This window comes from Urocampus carinirostris, chromosome 4, assembly GCF_059441175.1.
Source record: "Urocampus carinirostris isolate Australia breed hairy pipefish chromosome 4, RoL_Ucar_1.0, whole genome shotgun sequence".
Taxonomy (NCBI): Eukaryota; Metazoa; Chordata; class Actinopteri; order Syngnathiformes; family Syngnathidae; genus Urocampus; species Urocampus carinirostris.
Genome location: NC_142352.1, coordinates 52,270,784 through 52,288,973, shown reverse-complemented (window position 1 = coordinate 52,288,973; position 18,190 = coordinate 52,270,784). Strand labels below are relative to the sequence as shown.

The following is an 18,190-nucleotide window of genomic DNA, read 5'->3' as shown; positions in this document are numbered from 1 at the left end:
GTGTGGATGTTAAGAGGGGACTGTATGATAGTGTGATTGTGCAGACTGCGTTATATGGTGCAGAGACTTGGAGCCTGAACGCAGATTTGAGAAGGAAATTAAATGTTTTTCAGTTGAAGTGCTTGAGGAGTATGTTAGGAGTGACAAGATTGGCTAGTTTGAGATATGAAATTGTGAGAAACAGAACTGGAGTAGTCGTGGAACTGAGCAAGCTTGTGGATATGAGAGTACTCAGTTGGTTTGGACACATTGAGAGGATGGATGAGGAGCGAATGTTGAAGAGGATCTACAGAGCAGAAGTCAATGGAAGGAAACCAGAAGGAAGGCCGCAATTGACGTGGAAGGATGGTGTTATGAGTGCACTGCAGGAAAGAGGTCGATCTAGTGAAAGCTAGGAATGGGTGGAGAGGTGTTGTGAAAGGATAGTGGAAATGGTCAGGGCACCTGTATGATGCGGCAGGGGTAAACCAGTGAAAGCTGTCGGGCCCTGCTGTTGAACAAAAGATTGTGTTGTGTCTCCTGACATGGCCGCTTTCTTGTGTACCGTTTCATCTGGAGGGACGAGAGCATGACCAACTTAGGTGCCGAGGTGCCTAACTTGTTTGGGTGTTTGGGCATTTGGGTGGCCCTGGTCCCCAAAAAATTATGTGTGTTTTTTGCTATTTTTTCCATTTTATTTTCTTTGTTATTGTATGTGTTTGTCTTGCTCGGTCACCCCTCTTGAGGGATATGAACAAGAGAGATAGATAGATTAAATCATCCAACACACCGGATCCCGCCTGCCACCAATATGTCTGTGCTGTCCTTAAATATCAGTAGTTTTAACTTTGTCTTTTCTCACAGAAAAAGACTGGACCTACAAGATGGAGGAAATAAAACAACGAATAGAAATGACACAGGAACGACTCAGGTAAGATGCAAATGAAGCAGGATCGAGTTTGAGTTTGAATTTTGCGGCACTTTGTTACCGGTGAGTGTGGATGTCATTCGGATTTTTTTTATCCTCCCGTGTGGATGGCACCATACAAAGCTTTTAGCTAAATTGATCAGTTTCTGTCACGGTTTCCATGGCGCCCAAACGGCCCCGCCCGTGGTCGCCAGCTGAAACTCGTTGACAGATTGACTCCCTGTCAGTATTTAAACGCTGTCCTGACAGTCGCCTTTGGTCGGTCCGTCTACGAATCTCCGTTTTTCCTGTGTTTTTGCGCTTGTTTTTCTTCCCTCCACGATCTGTTTGATTTCGACTTTTTCCATTCCCGGCACCGTCTTCCCTTGCCACGGAAGTCCCACTTCTGCGACTAGGCAACCTACTCCCCGCGACCAACAATCTCCGGATAGAGTGTGCTCTACTATCTTATTTCCCCCAATAAAAATGTGAGTAATGTTACACGAGTGGGTCCTGTTTCCTGTTTTGGTCCTGACAGTACGCACCAACCACAAAATGGACCCAGCGAACGCTCACACAAGCGCAGATTGGGGAGAGCTGGAAACTCGCTCTGCAGCAGTTGCACCGGACAGAAGGCGAGGTCTGGCGATTTTCCATTGACATCACCGCCTCTTCCAGCAAAATCTACAGAACATGCAGCGCCAGCGGGAGCAATTAGCTCAGCTGACTGAGCTCCTGTCGCGTCGGCCTCCCGGGGGCTCTCCTCCTGCCGTGCTGACGCATTTCCCACCCATTCGGACCACAGACTCGCCCGCCATGGGAATTGTTGTGCCTGGAATGGGGCTTCCGGAAAAATTTGGCGCCGACCTGTCCAAGGTCCCCGTCGGTGTCTCCGCCGCACAGGTCGGTCTCTCCGCTGCGCACATCAGCCTCTCTGCCACGGCCGTCTGCCGGCCTACCACACATGTCTGATTGCCTGACCCGACCGCCGTGGTCCCGCCTCACCCGACGCCGGTCATCCAGCCCAGCCTCTCCCTGTTCCTGCTTTTAGCACGCCTTCAGAGGCTGAGGTGGGGCCTCCTTCCTTGGGGGCATCAACCCATTCTGGAGAGCAATGTATTTTGTTATTTTTGAGGGACTTCTGGAGCCGTCCCTTGGGGGGAGGTTCTGTCATGGTTGCCATGGCACCCAATTGGCCCCCGCCGTGTTGCGCCAACTTCTGTCACGGTTGCCATGAGGCCCAATTGGCCCCGCCCGTGGGCGCTAAATGAAACTAATTGAGAGTATTGGCTCCCTGTCAGTATTTAAACGCTGTCTTGACACTCACTTTTTCCTATGTTTTTGCGCTTGTTTTTCTCCCGCCATGATCTGTTTGATTTCGACTTTTTCCGTTCCTGGCGCTGTCATCCCTCGCCACAAAGTTCCACTTCCGCAGCTGAGCAACCTACCCCTAACGACCAACAATCTCCGGATCGAGTTTGCACTCCTATCTTTTCTCCCTAAATAAAACTGTGAGCAACGTTATGCGAGTGGGTCCTGTTTCCTGTTCTGGTCCTGAAAGTTTCCAAAGAAAACGTACGACTTATTTGCTAAATGTCATTGCACTACTTATATTCTATTCCAAACTAGCGATGGTGATTTTTTTTTAAGCAGATGAAATCCCTATTTTTGTCAAGAGATTTTATTCTGACCTTATAATCTATGGTCGTGTAACTGTTTAAGATTTGCAAAAAGTAATTCATTGATAGCCCCATGGTTTGTCAAATGAATCACCCAATATTTTTATAAAAGAGTAATAGTTTGTCTAACTAGGAAATTATCCATACGCTCTAAATATCAACTTGTCAAGAAAAAAAGAATTCATTTAAAAATACAATATTGATTTGGGGCGGCAGGAGGTAAAGCGCTTGTCTTGGGATCAAGAGGTCGCAAGTTTGATTCCTGGCTCCTCCATGTTATATGTCAAAGTGACCTCCCTAATGCCACTGATAAGCAGGTAGTTGCTGCTATCGGTATGTGGGTGTGAATGGGTAAGTGTGAAAAAAAGGGCAGCACGGCAGATGTGTTGCTAGCGCGTCCACGGCACAGTTCTGAGGTCATTAGATCAAACCTTCCTGTGTGGAGTTTTCTCCCCGTGCTTGCCTGAGTTTCCTCCGGGCACTCCGGCTTCCTCCCAAAAACATTCGTGTCAGGTTAATTGGCTGGTCCAAAATATCCCTAGGTGTGAATGAGCAAGTGAGTTGTCCGTCTCTGTGTGCCCTGCAACCGGCTGGCAACCAGTCCATGGTGTCCCCTGCCCACTGCCCGAAAATGGCTTGGATGGACTTTAGCACCCCCGTGACTCTACTGAGGATAAGCAGTGCAGATAATGGATATTTATTTAAATAATAAGCAAAAACAAATGAACTATCCAGATAATCGAGCATTCTTAAAAATACTCGTGTTTTGAAAAATTTAGATTTATTTTACATGACATGAGCCTCGCCTAGAGGGAGCTGACATAATTGACGTCCGTCTTGCTGCTAAAAAATCGTAAAAGACTGAACAAAACAGAGAGAAGAAAATTAATTTTTGGTCACTTTTAGTTTGTATTCTTCCATGTGCAAATAATTCACCTTTCAATAGTAGCTGATTTTTCATGATATGTGGACCAAATACTTTTGTTTTGAATACAAACATTTTGTTTATGATGACAATTAATAACATCACTGGTCACTCTTTCATAGATGACTTTGTTTTCCCCAATATTGTTAGCACTGCTCATACCATTTGTGGATATAATTTTTAGTCATTCCTCACTACCGCTTATCTTAACACGAAATGGTAGTGTTCAAACAAAATGTAAATTTTGCGGGTTTTATTGAAAATCTTTGTTTTGAAAATAGGAAGTTTCAGCCCAACGCTGGTCAACTTGCTTTTGTTTTGAAAAATAATTATAAATATGTTTGGTTATTAAATGGCACATCATGGGCCAAACATTTAACTCAATTTTATTTAGTCCATTTAATAGATGAAATAAATTTAATTATCAGTCGTTTGGTGCAGGCCTGGAATACAGTAACTTTAAGTGTCACACCTTTAACATTTCATGATAAATGTATAATTTTTTAGATATAATTATTAAAGAACAGTATATGCACTATATAATTCATTTACCAGTGTCTGAAACTCGTCACCAAAAGTTACCGTACACTAGTGCAGACAACTCTGAAAAGTTGCCTGCCCAGCCATAAAGTTGCCTGCCCCATTTTTCACCACTTGAAACACAATAAAACGACTAATCGGGCAAAAAAAACAATTGTTGCAAAGTATTAAGGATTGATAATCAGAATATATGAAAGAACATCACATTAAAATTAAATTTATTATAAATCTACCTATCATATTCATTGCATGTATATGACATCGCTGTTTTCCATCTGCTATCAGTATATACCTGTATTTACTCATCTTCATTCATGCAATGTTTGCTTTGTGTTGTCTGCTACAAGCCACGTGAATTCCTCTTTCCAAATGCTTTAAATGTACGTTTACGTTTTGTAGCGTCATAAATGTTGCTTCTTTTGAATCTTTCTTCTGGGGATGAGGTTTTGGCTTGATTCTTAACCACTTATCCATTTTTCGTGTGTACTTTGGAAAATTATATGCAGATGCACGACCTTATAACACTCGGGAAAGTCCGGAAGCACAAAGTTATTCGATGCAGGCTTTTGATCAGCTGCCGAGTATGCAAATTGCTAAACGAACCGAAATTTCCAAACCGAAGGAAGATTTAAAAATCGGAATAAAGCTAACGTTTGATTTGAACAAAAGTTGTTTTTTTTCTTGAAAAAGTTGTCGGCCACCCGGGCGGAGACGTTTTGTAAGTTGTACAGCCGAAGTAAAAGATGCACGCCCCGGACATCCGGGCAGGTGTTATTTCAGACACTGCTTTTACACATCTGTCCATTACATATTACTAAAAGTGCTACAGTCTACTTTGCATCAGTGCCGAAGACTACCCACATACTGGTATATATTTAGTGGCAAAGCATATCAAATAGCCCCTTGGGTTTACTGAATAATGTAATTTTCCATTTTGAACAAAAAAGCGGAGCTCAGAAATAAAACAGACAGTCATTCACAAAGTCATGCTGAATCATTTTAGATGTGTTCACTGAAACATTTCCATACATCGTTAACATTTTAGATATAGGTAAACAAACATTCTTGCTCCAACAAATATTAAATGCCACTTAAGCAGTTTCTATGACCATTAAACTACAGTAAGCATAATTTTGATTGAATGTAACTCGAGATAACCAGTTTGATGTGATTCAGGGAAAGATGGGATCCATTCCAACTTCGACCAATAGGAGCTGAGAAAGAACGTAAGCGAAGATGTTTCCAATTGGCCCAGTACCTGGTGGCTGTCATCGTGGGTTTGGCCGTTTTGACCAGTGCCATTATTTCTAAGGTATGTTCTAAAAAGACAGCTGTAGATCTACTGTATTTCATTTTAATCCATGGGTGAAAATAATAAGTTTTAACCTTTTCCTCTGACCAATCAGGGCTCTCTTCTGATGCTGTCTGCGTTATCCAGTCCAAAATCCCTGCGCAACGCAAGGGAAAAGCAGTTCTACATGCTGATGTTGATGTTCTGCCTTGTTAGCCCAAATGTCTTGGTGTTGATCAAATCGCTGTGGCGGTGCGCCTTCAAGAGCTTCGTACAGCCAAATCTGAAGACAATGTCCTTTGTATGTGAAGATCTATTGATGTAATTTTACGACAAATAATGAACTGAACGTAACAACGTGGTTTTCTTTCGCAGATCTGTGCCATAGAGTGCATGGTGTCACTTGGTACCTCAATTTTAGTACTTGTGGTCATGCCTCAATTTGACATTCTGACAAATCTATTTATCAGCGGAGGTGTTTGTATTGTTCCAGCACTTCTTCAGATAGCCTTTCAGTTACAAACAGAATCTTGGAAAATTATTTTTCCGATCTGCTCTCTCATTCTAACATGCGCTGGTAATTGCACTTAGCATTTATAATTTGTTAGTTTGTTCTCTGGGTAACAAAACATTTGACCTTAGATTACATTTTTCTCTCTCAATAGGATATTGCCTCCTCGGGATTGACTACTACGTCCGTGTATCGTCGTATGTGGATAACCAGAGTGTAGACTGCTTCATCTATGTTGGAATTGGAATATTTGCCTCATTTCTTGTCTCTTTTTGCTGGTGGGAGAATTCAGTTCAAGCTTCTAATTGTATTCAGGTAAAGTTATATAGAATAGTGAAATTCCTTTTCAATCAGCTTGAGGTTAGAATCTCTATGAGAACTGAGTGACACATGACAACAACAAAATTGGGACTTGCCATTTTAACACTACAAAAAACTGCGTCAACCGAAACAATCAAAAAAAAAAAAAAAGAAAAGAATCAGCCATATCGGTTTACCTTTTTTGAACACTTTAAGGTTGGAACTGTGAAAAACTGACTTCCTACCATCCTTAAATTCACCTTTCCAACCAGGGGTCTTTGATTCAAATAATTTGGCGGCTGCGGGATTTAAGTTCTGGTTGAGGTTGGGCCAAATCAGGCTTTTTCACAGGAAAAGCTCTGATAAAAATATTCCACTGTTCTCATTTTTTTAAATATTTTCTTCACAAAATAAGATTAAAAAAACATTAGAAAATATTGTGGTATTCTATCTTACTGTACATTACTCTATCATTATCTTCATTTTAATTTCATTGTGCATTATACATGTTTCAATCATAAATTTTAATCCTATCTCAATTAAAATAAATATCTCAAATAGAAATAAATGTATTCCATAACCCGCATAGGCTGCACTTACATTAAAGTTTTATATTAAGGCAGGGGCCTGAAATCTATTGTCCAGGGGACCTCATTTGGCCTGCGGGGAGCAAGTTTAGGAGCCCTGTTTCAAACCAAAGGATACAAACGCGAATAATATTACAAAAAATATTCACTTGGGCTTTTTATACACTCCGTGAAAAGGAAAATGTCTAATATCATTATTTCACTTCAAATTTCATTTTATAGAACTGATATTTTTAATAACGGGAGACAAAAGTGCACCTGGTCTAAGGGTAAATACAGATGTCAGCAACACATTTAAATTTTCATCAATGTCTTTATTTGTCTGTGTATTTATAAAAAAAAATGTCTGTCTTTAACGGTTAATCCTTACATTTTGATCTCAGATTAATCCATGACATGTCTTAAATTTGTTTTGGATCTTTGTAATTGCATTACATTGTTGTGCCTTTCTCTAGGATACTCTAATGGAACTGGATGGTTTCAGAGACTTTGCGTTTGTCATCAGCAGTCTTTTGAGGATAATAGTCATAGGTAAACAACTGCATGCACTGAATGTAAATATGTACAGTTGACATCCTTTTTCAATTCTGACCAACCGGTCGTTAGTCCATTACAATGCTGCAATTTGCTGCAGAGACAGTATCCAGTTATTGTTTTAGTTGTAGATAGCTGTGTCGACTAAGTAAAAATTGGCGTACGCATTACAGGGCTGGTACACGCTGTGGCGCAAAACATTGAACTAAAAAAAGTCCCTTTCCTGGAATACTTTTACAAGGCAGTGTAGAAATATTAGTTAGGAAAAAGGATGTTTCAATTTAATTGGATGAGATAAAAAAACAAAAAAAAAGAATCAAAATCCAAGAACCTCTGTATAACATACATCAAGGAATACTGTAGTTAGAGTATTGCATTCCATGAAAAAACACTCATTGTTTTGATTTGTAGGAGTTGTATACATGGTCTACAATGTCCTCATTCGGGAATCCATCACATGGTCAGATTTTGATTTAAAAGGTGATGACTGGGAACTGCTACAAATAGGGCTGGTGCTGTTTTTCTTACAGGTGGGTGGAAGTTACTCAAACTGTTGGTTAAAAATCAGTGTGACCAAGGACAAACAATGCCCTCCAAAAAAGCGTATGCCTTTTGTTTCGAACTTTTTGCTTTCTCTTGTTTCCAAGACCTTCTGCTCAGCGGCCTGCCACTGGTTTGGGGTTGTGGCTTGTAAGATCCATGCAGTCAGGATGAGCTTTGCTATGCCACTATGTAGCACAGGACCTGCAGTGCTCCTATTGGGACTTGTACTTTTCATGACACAAGCTGAAGAACTCGAGGGAGCAAAACATGGTAGCATAACAGGTTGGTCATTAAAAAAGTCCTTGTTTTTTTTCTAAAAACCTTCAAAGAATGTTTTTTATGCCATTTCAGAGTTTTGTGAAAGTTTGGCCTCCTTGAGCTATAAGAATACAACCCGTGTGGTCTTCCTGGAAATGACTAGGAGCATCTGCCAGACAACACTTAACAGGTACATGTACAATAATGTTGTGTTGTTATGACGGATTACAATATATTTAAGGTGGACTTTAAAACCTGAAAAGCCACGACTTTTCTGGAGTGGCACCATGGATAAGCTTGGTAGAGGCTGTAACACTTCAAGCTTGAAATGGCAGTCATGAAAAATGCTTGAATTGAATGTTATGTATTTATGGGGTAAAAAGTGTTTGAATTTTGTATGAAGTGCATGAAATTGTTGCCATGCTTCTCAACAAGACTGCTTTAAAATGACACCGAAACTGCTCTCTTGTAGCTTCGCTTATCCATTGCATTTCTTCTTCTCTCTTAATGACAGTTAGCATTAGTTTGTATTGCATTATCCCATGAAGCGCTATCAACCTTAAGGGTGACGCCCAAGAGAACAGGTGCATAATAAACCTAACTAGAGCACTATCAAATGTGTAATACTACAAGGATTAGGTGTTGATTATAGACAGTACAAAAAATTAAGGTAGCATTTCCCAGTGGTAAATTGTAATAGGGAAAAGAATCCTGCAACGGAAAATGTAAGATATATACAGTGAAGAAAATAAGTATTTGAACACCCTGATATTTAGTTATTTCTCCAACTAAGAAATCATGGAGGGGTCTTCTCCTTGATCTGCTACCTTATCGTGGTGGAGGAGTTTGTGTGTCCCAATGATCCTAGGAGCTATGTTGTTGGGGGCTTTAAGCCCCTGGTAGGGTCACCCATGGCAAACAGGTCCTAGGTGAGTGGCCAGACAAAACGCAGATCAGAAGACCCCTAATGATGAGAAAAAACTTTGGTCCTCGATTTCCCTCGCCCGGACGCGGGTTACCGGGGCCCCCTTCTGGAGCCAGGCCTGGAGGTGGGGTCCGCTGGCGAGCGCCTGGTGGCCGGACCCTTACCCACGGGGGCCGGCCGGGCACAGCCCGAAGGGACGACGTGGGACCCTCTTCCCATGGGCTCACCACCTGTAGGAGGGGCCAAAGGGGTCGGGTGCGCAGAGAGCCGGGTAGCAGCCAAGGGAGGGGTCCTTGGCGCGACGATCCCCGGCTACAGTAACTGGCTTTTGGGACATGGAATGTTACCTCTCTGGCAGGGAAGGAGCCCGAGTTGGTGCGTGAGGTTGAGAAATTCCGACTAGATATAGTCGGACTCACCTCTACGCACGGCTTGGGCTCTGGTACCAGTCCTCTCGAGAGGGGTTGGACTCTCTTCCACTCTGGAGTTGCCCGTGGTGAGAGGCGCAGAGCCGGTGTGGGCATATTAATTGCTCCACGGCTCGGCGCCTGTAGGTTGGGGTTCACCCCGGTAGACGAGAGGGTAGCCTCCCTCCGCCTTCGGGTGGGGGGACGGGTCCTGACTGTTGTTTGTGCTTATGCACCAAATAGCAGTTCGGAGTACCCACCCTTCTTGGGGTCCTTAGAGGGTGTGCTTGAGAGCGCGCCCCCTGGGGACTCCCTCGTACTGCTGGGAGACTTCAACGCTCACGTGGGCAATGACAGTGAGACCTGGAGGGGCGTGATTGGGAAGAACGGCCCCCCTGACCTGAACCCGAGTGGTGTTTCGTTATTGGACTTCTGTGCTCGTCATGGTCTGTCCATAATGAACACCATGTTCAGACATAAGGGTGTCCATATGTGCACTTGGCACCAGGACACCCTAGGCCGTAGTTCGATGATCGACTTTGTCATCGTTTCGTCGGACCTGTGGCCGCATGTTCTGGACACTCGGGTGAAGAGAGGGGCGGAATTGTCAACTGATCACCACCTGGTGGTGAGTTGGCTTCGATGGTGGGGGAAGATGCCGGCCCGACCCGGCAGACCCAAGCGTGTTGTGAGGGTCTGTTGGGAACGGCTGGCAGAATCTCCTGTCAGAAGAAGTTTCGATTCGCACCTCCGGCAGAACTTCGCCCATGTCCCGAGGGAGGCGGGGGACATTGAGTCCGAGTGGACCATGTTCCGCGCCTCCATTGTCGAGGCGGCTGATCGGAGCTGTGGCCGTAAGGTAGTCGGTGCCTGCCGCGGCGGCAACCCTCAGACCCGTTGGTGGTCACCGGCGGTGAGGGATGCCGTCAAGCTGAAGAAGGAGTCTTATCGGGCCTTCCTGGCCTGTGGGACTCTGGAAGCAGCTGGCAGGTATCGGCTGGCCAAGCGGAATGCGGCTTTGGCGGTTGCCGAGGCAAAAACTCGGGCATGGGAGGAGTTTGGCGAGGCCATGGAAGCCGACTTCCGAACGGCTTCGAGGAAATTCTGGTCCACCATCCGACGTCTTAGAGGGGGGAAGCGGTGTGCCATCGACACTGTGTATAGTGCCGATGGGGCGCTGCTGACCTCGACCCGGGACGTTGTGAATCGGTGGGCGGAGTACTTCGAAGACCTCCTCAATCCTACCGGCACGTCTTCCTCTGGGGAAGCAGAGCCTGAGGACTCTGGGTTGGGCTCTCGTATCACTGGGGTTGAAGTCACCGAGGTTGTCAAAAAACTCCTCGGTGGCAGGGCCCCGGGGGTCGATGAGATCCGCCCGGACTTCATTAAGGCTCTGGATGTTGTGGGCGTGTCATGGTTGACGCGCCTCTGCAACATCGCGTGGACATCGGGGACAGTGCCTCTGGACTGGCAGACTGGGGTGGTGGTTCCCGTCTTTAAGAAGGGGGACCGGAGAGTGTGTTCCAACTACAGGGGAATCACACTTCTCAGCCTCCCTGGTAAGGTCTATTCAGGGGTACTGGAGAGGAGGGTCCGCCAGGAAGTCGAATCTCGGATTCAGGAGGAACAGTGTGGTTTTCGTCCTGGCCGTGGAACACTGGACCAGCTCTATACACTCTTCAGGGTCCTTGAGGGTGCATGGGAGTTTGCCTGTCCGGTCTACATGTGTTTTGTGGACTTGGAGAAGGCATTCGACCGTGTTCCTCGGGAGGACCTGTGGGGGGTGCTTCGGGAGTATGGGGTACCGCACAGTCTTATCCGGGCTGTGCGGTCCCTGTATGCCCGGTGCCAGAGTCTGGTCCGCATTGCCGGCAGTAAGTCGGATTCGTTCCCGGTGAGGGTTGGGCTCCGCCAGGGCTGCCCTTTGTCACCGATTCTGTTCATAACTTTTATGGACAGAATTTCTAGGCGCAGCCTTGGCGGGGATGGAGTCCGGTTTGGGGGCCTCAGCATTGCGTCACTGCTTTTTGCAGATGACGTGGTGCTGTTGGCTTCCTCAAGCCGTGATCTTCAGCTCTCGCTGGAGCGATTCGCAGCCGAGTGTGATCAGCACCTCCAAGTCCGAGGCCATGGTTCTCAGTCGGAAAAGGGTGGTATGCTCCCTCCGGGTCGGGGAGGAGGTCTTGCCCCAAGTGGAGGAGTTCAAGTATCTTGGGGTCTTGTTCACGAGTGAGGGTAGGATGGAACGGCAGATCGACAGACGGGTCGGTGCAGCGTCTGCCGTCATTCGCACCCTGTACCGGTCTGTCGTGGTGAAGAGGGAGCTGAGCCGAAAGGCAAAGCTCTCGATCTACCGGTCGATCTACGTTCCTACCCTCACCTATGGTCATGAACTTTGGGTCATGACTGAAAGAACTCGATCCCGGATACAAGTGGCAGGGTGGCTGGGTTCTCCCTTAGAGATAAGGTGAGAAGCTCAGTCATCCGGGAGGGACTCGATGTAGAGCCACTGCTCCTCCGCGTTGAGAGGAGCCAGTTGAGGTGGCTCGGGCATCTAACAAGGATGCCTCCTGGACGCCTCCATCGGGAGGTGTTCCGGGCATGTCCCACCAGCAGGAGGCCCCGGGGGCGGCCCAGGACACGTTGGAGAGACTATGTCTTTCGGCTGGCTTGGGAACGCCTCGGGGTCCCGTCGGATGAGCTGGAGGAGGTGGCTGGGGATAGGGACGTCTGGGCTTCCCTTTTAACGCTGCTGCCCCCGCGACCCGACCTCGGATAAGCGGAAGACAATGGATGGATGGATGGATGGAGGGGTCTGAAATTTTTATCGTAGGTGCATGTCCACTGTGAAAGAGATAAAGTAAAAAGAAAAATCCAAAAATCACAATGCATGATTGTTTAACATTTTTTTGTGTGATATAGCTGCAATTAAGTATTTGAACAACTGACAAATTGAATGTTAATATTTGGTACAGTAGCCATTGTTTGCTATTACAGAGGTCAGACGTTTCTTTAGTCTTTCACCAGGTTTGCACACACTGCAGGAGGGATCTTGGTCCACTCCTCCACACAGATCTTCTCTAGATCAGTCAGGTTTCTGGGCTGTCACTTAGAAACACGGAGTTTGAGCTCGCTCCAAAGATTTTCGATTGGGTTCAGGTTTGGAGACTGGCTGGGCCATGCTAGAACTTTGATATGCTTCTTACGGAGCCACTTCTAAGTTTCCTTGGCTGTGTTCCCTGGGTCGTTGTCGTGTTGGAAGATCCAGCCACGGCCCATCTTTAATGCTATGACTGAGTGAAGGAGGGTGTTCCCCAAAATCTCACAATACACAGCCTTAGTCATCCTCTCTTTATGCAGTGCACTCTTCCTGTCCCATGTGCAGAAAAACACCCCCAAAGCATGATGCTACCAGCCCCATGCTTCACAGAAGGGATGGTGTTCTTAAGACTGTACTATTCATTGTTCTTCCTCCAAACATGCTTAGTGGAATTATGACCAAAAAGTTCAATTTTAGTCTCATTTGATCACAAAACTTCTCCCATGACTCTTTTTTATCATCCAAATGGTTATATACAAACTTAAAACGGCCTTTACGTGTACTGGTTTAAGCAGTGGAACCTTTCACGCCATGCATGATTTCAGATCATGACGTTTTAGTGTATTACTTTTTTGTTTATCCCTCTCACAGTGGACATGCCCCTTCAAGGACAATTTCAAACCCTTCCATGATTTCGAAGTGGGAGAAATAGGAAAATAGCAGGGTGTTCAAATACTATTTTTCTTTACATTATAATGTAATTTTAATCCAACACCTATATTGGGAGAGGTCTGTCTAAAAAATATTTACACTTTATTCATGTATTTTTTGGATCCACAAGTATATTCGCCATTTACTCAAGATCTAAAACTCATGTCCTGATAAAATTGCATAAGTATATCACAGATATATTTGTAACTCTAAAAAATACATGAATCACACTGATTGTTTCATTTAATGGTACTGAAGAAATTGAAAATTGGCTTTGAAAGTCCTTGAAAAAAGCTGTAAGAACCCTGAACAATGTTCAAATGTGCTTCTTAATAATGCTATCTGATTGACAGTTATTACTTGCAATGGCCATTTTCTATGCTGGCACTTGAGGGAATATGCATGTGGTCAGGATTGGTCACATGCACCTACTACGTATGGAAGACAAAGGTAAGTATTAATTATATTAAAAAAATTAAATCATAATTCACTTATGGGTTTATTTAGTTTTCTTTTTTTGAATTTTGTTAATGGCAATTTAATTTTAAAAGTGGTTCGTTCAGTTTTATACAAAATGCTTTGTTTTAGTTTACTTTTAATATTGCTTGCATAGTACTTGTTGCATGATTAAATACTATAAACATTGTTTAAAAGTGAAAATATCACAGTAAACCTCACATACCAAAGTAATAAGTAACCTATTACGGTCAAATAATTGATAATTGATAGGGTCCATATCACTCAAATGAAATCCAGTATATGTTTCCACCTCGTTTCGAACCAGGGACCTATCACATGTTAGACAAGTGTGATAAACACTACACTATGGAAACAGCTGTTTCCATAAACTAATCAATCCTAATGCTAGAGTACGGCTATAAGGGACATTGAGTATTATTTAACACCTCTTAATATTACAAAAAATAAAACATTCATTTACAAAAACAAGACAGATATGAAAAATGAGCAAAATACATGCTTTTTTTAAATATGGTAATGGTGGGTCGATAAATTTGTATTTACTTTACATAATATTAAGCTCATCTTGGAAGAGCTGACATGATTGTCCGCCATCTTGCCGCTTAGGGTACCCTTCAAAACCTTGTGAAATGCTCGGCTCAACAAAACAAAGAAAATAATTGTGCAGTTTGGTCACTAAAAAACTGCATAGTTTGTAATCTTCATTGCGCTTTGTAGCACTTGTTTTTGCTTGCGCTACCAACTAGACCGACGTCTAGCAGTCAAATACTAAACAGTGTTCCTCTAAATCAAACAGTTGGTATTGTAACATTCAGCTTTTCTAAATTGTTAAATGTAGTGTATGTAAATTCAAAAAAATTCTACTTGCTGACGCCATCTTCTGGCTGAAATCCCCATTGCAGATCCTTTTGTTGAACGTGTAAGTGTGTGAAATTATTTTTGAATAAACTTTCTCTTCTATTTCCTTTCTTTTTTTGGAGTTAAGGTTTGCATTTAGACTGTATTTGAAACACTCCTTTTCTTACATTCACCATTTTTCCTGGAATAAAACAAAGCCACGACCACGCGTATAATATCGTTACGTCAACTATGCGCACATTTGACTCGACTTCGCCTTTGTTAGAATTGGAGTGCTATAGATGAGATTTGTATGAGCACAATTTCGTCTCTGAGCCATATGTACTAATGAAAATATATGGCTTGAAAGTCTTAGATTCCCAACCCCTGCTTTAGCGTAATGCTTTTCGTGGCCGTAACACCGATAACTTTCTGAATCTCAAACTAGGGCATCCCACCTTTAAAAAATTAAATATGGCAAAAAAGAAAACATTGTGGCAAAAATGTTTGTTTTGCTTTCTCTTAGGTCCAGCGTATTGAGCGAACCTCTCAGCTCTTCGTCCGACGTCTCTATGAATCTGCTTTTATCAACCTATCTTTGTTACTCAACACCAAGATGAAAGTGTTTCGGGCTAGAAATCAAGAAAAGTGAGTTACATTTTGGTGCACAGATTTAATAACACATGTAATCAACACTGCACGTAAAACTAAATGTCTTAAGGGTTCTGTTAGTTGGTTTGTGAAAGAAAATTACACAAAATTATTTTGCCTGTGTACAGTGTTCCCTCTAAGCTGCGCACGTGCGCACTGCTCGCACATTCTCAGCGCACAAGAAAATCTAGCCAGCGCACAAAAATGAGGGCTCAAAATCACTAATTAAGAAGCGACTCAAGTTAAAGTTACAGTGCATAGAGGTAAAAATACACGGGTTCCCCTGACGTTGTGTCCTTATTATTTTGAAGTCGAGTCGAAGGAGAACGAAGTTGAGTAAAGTTGGTAGAGTTTGTCGGGGAACCGTTCGTCTCGGCTCACTAAAGGGAACCGGCTCTTTCGGGTCCTAAACGGCTCTTCGGGTTGTTTTTGCTTCTTTAATCCCAACATGACCAAATATTATGTAAAATTATGCACAAAATGACTTGAAGGGGGGAATAGAACAAAAAGAAAAAAATACCAAAATCTAAAAGTTGTGAAAAGCTGAGAAAAAAACAAACAAAAGGAAGAGAAAAAGGAAGGAAAAGAAAGAAATGTAGGAAAAAAGTAAATAGAGAACAAAAAGAAAAAAGTAACAGCTCGGAAAAAATGAGATTTTTTTTAAAGGAATTTAAAATAAAGTAGAAAAAAACACAGAATAAAGAAGAAAAAGTTTGTGTTGCATTCAAATAATTCCAATTATATCAAGTGAATCTTGTTGCCAACATTGTACTTCCACTAAGAAATGTGATTAAATACAGTTCTGTATCTTACAACCGACTAAATAAGCCCCCAAAAATGTTAATATTATGTGACAAAATATATTAGGAAATAAAGAGAAATGGATTTCTTGTGAAAGAATTGTAAGAACAAACAACGTTTGTAGGTCGTACAACCTTTGCAATAGTACATGAGTCAATTAATTCAAAAGAGAAAAATAATTTTGCATTGCCGGAAACTCAGCAAAATGTAACTTGATGTCAAGTTTTGGACATGTTTGATAATTAATTATATTGCCACACTTATTATGGGGATTATGGTTGCTCAGTGTTGTTTCAAGTGCTACTCACCGAATTTGTGTGAACGCTCAGACCCGTGGAAAATTAGAGGGAACATTGCCTGTGTAGGGTATTTTTAGGCTAAAAGTTTACTGTTTTGTGCGGGGAGGGTTTGGTTTTCTATTTTTCTTGCAAACATTACATTTTATTTGGGTAATCAGAGTATTTTGTTTTAAAGGAATAACAAAAATACATGTATACAAATGTATACAGCTTAGTTAACCTTATTTTATAGCAGGCATTTAGTTTCGAAGAGTACTTGTGATATGCAAAATACATGAAGTCAACTTAGGTCAAGTCACATTTATTTGTATAGCCCTCAATAACAAGATGTATAAAAGGTGACAAACCATCTTAACAGGCGGGCAAGGAAAAAGTCAAAACCTCAGCACAATTAAAATAAGAAACCTTGAGAAGGGGCCACAAGTGGTAATCCGCCTTACACAAAAACATAATGAAGATCAATAAAAGAAAAAAATTGGTAATATTTTTAAATTCGTCCAGGGAGTGTATGACAGCAACGCCGCCTCAAGCCTGTAAAACAATCTAAAAAGTCCATAACAGCAACGACGCAGCTTCCCATCTCTGCCAGCTGGTCGATGTAGGCGTTGAAATGCTTCAGATCAGCTGCTGGTCCACCGATTAATTTAAAATTGTCCTTCTCCCTCGTATCACCACCAGCCAGGCAGTCGGAAAAAGACAGGAAAAGAAAAGAATGAGGTGGACATCAAACATAAGCTATTGAATAGAATTGGGTCTTAGATTTAGATTTTAAAACTTCCACTGAGGTTGCAGAGCATTCCATAGCATAGGGGCCCGGATGGAGAATGCTCATAAGCCTGCAGAATTCTTATTGGCACTTGGAGTCACAAGTGACCGCCATTTTCTGAGCGAATGTCCCATGCAGGAACATAGGGGGAAACCAAATCAGAGAGATAAGAGGGTCCATGCAAGCATTTGTGTGTTAGTAAGAGAAGCTTAAAGTCACATCCTAAGTGGAATGGGAGCCAGTGCAAGTTAGCTCATAAAGGAGTAATATGCTCAAACTTTTTTGTCTTAGTCAAGAGTCTAGCTGCCACATTCTGAACAAGCTCCAAACCTTTGATGCTAGACATAGGGAGACCAGAAAGCAATACATTACAGTTTTGTTGATATTATGAGTTTTTGAGAAATTAAAAGAGAATTTTTAAGTATGTAATTTGGCAAGCCATTTTACATATGTGTACATATTAAACCAAAATGTTATTTACACGCGGGTAGAGAAAAAACAGAAAGAATGTTAAGTCAATCAAATAGCAGAACACAACGCATTAGGCAAATCAGTGAAGTAGCAAAATAAGTGAAAAGTGAATGGTGTTATAGCAAGCTTTCACAATTCATGGGTTTGTTTAGCAGGACATTGGCAATAGTTCACAAAATGGTTGTTTTTGGAACACAGAATAAAACTGATTACAAGGGGATACTATAAATTAAGCCTTCTTCTCAGCCATGTTTGGATCGGGCAGGGCCTCTCTCTTCCTGACTCTTTTATTATCGGCACATCATTGCTCTTCTTTGTCTCTCTGCCCTCTCTCCAAGTGTCTGAGGATGCACTGCTTATGGCCTGATTTCCTCCCCGTAAAAATGACAGACGGGCATAAAATTTTCACGTCAATGATGGATGATTTTTTGTTAAAGTAACTTCTGAAGACACAGAAATTTAAAAATATGTCAATGTTTATAGTCTTGTTTAACTTAGAATTTGTTACAAAAGACAGGCTCAATGTGCCGCGCATTTTCGCAACTTGGGGTCCCTTATCTTTTCTCGAAAAGTGTCTGAAAATGCCCTTGACAGTTAATCTGCGACCAAATCAATTTCTTAATTCTCTTTCAGCTGTTGTAAGTTGACAAAAAAAACGCATTAAATCAATATAACAATATATTTGCTTGTGCAGCTCGTCTCAAGTTTAATCGAGGTCGCCACAATCCCTTTGGTACATTACCACCCC

The 18,190-nt window shown here is 42.7% G+C and overlaps 1 protein-coding gene across 2 annotated transcripts in view; it reads left to right on the top strand.

The window, feature by feature from the left end:
• Window positions 1-863: 863 nt before the first annotated feature.
• The window catches only part of chs1 (chitin synthase 1), a 55,454-nt gene continuing 38,127 nt past the window's right edge, over window positions 864-18,190 (top strand). For both annotated transcript variants that reach the window (XM_088334887.1, XM_088334888.1), the window contains exons 1-11: window positions 864-910; window positions 5,207-5,342; window positions 5,437-5,622; window positions 5,697-5,898; window positions 5,987-6,147; window positions 7,175-7,250; window positions 7,665-7,783; window positions 7,901-8,078; window positions 8,148-8,244; window positions 13,491-13,587; window positions 14,981-15,102. In XM_088334887.1, the coding sequence (XP_088191013.1) occupies window positions 864-910; window positions 5,207-5,342; window positions 5,437-5,622; window positions 5,697-5,898; window positions 5,987-6,147; window positions 7,175-7,250; window positions 7,665-7,783; window positions 7,901-8,078; window positions 8,148-8,244; window positions 13,491-13,587; window positions 14,981-15,102 (1,421 nt within the window). The remainder of the gene's footprint in view (window positions 911-5,206; window positions 5,343-5,436; window positions 5,623-5,696; window positions 5,899-5,986; window positions 6,148-7,174; window positions 7,251-7,664; window positions 7,784-7,900; window positions 8,079-8,147; window positions 8,245-13,490; window positions 13,588-14,980; window positions 15,103-18,190) is intronic.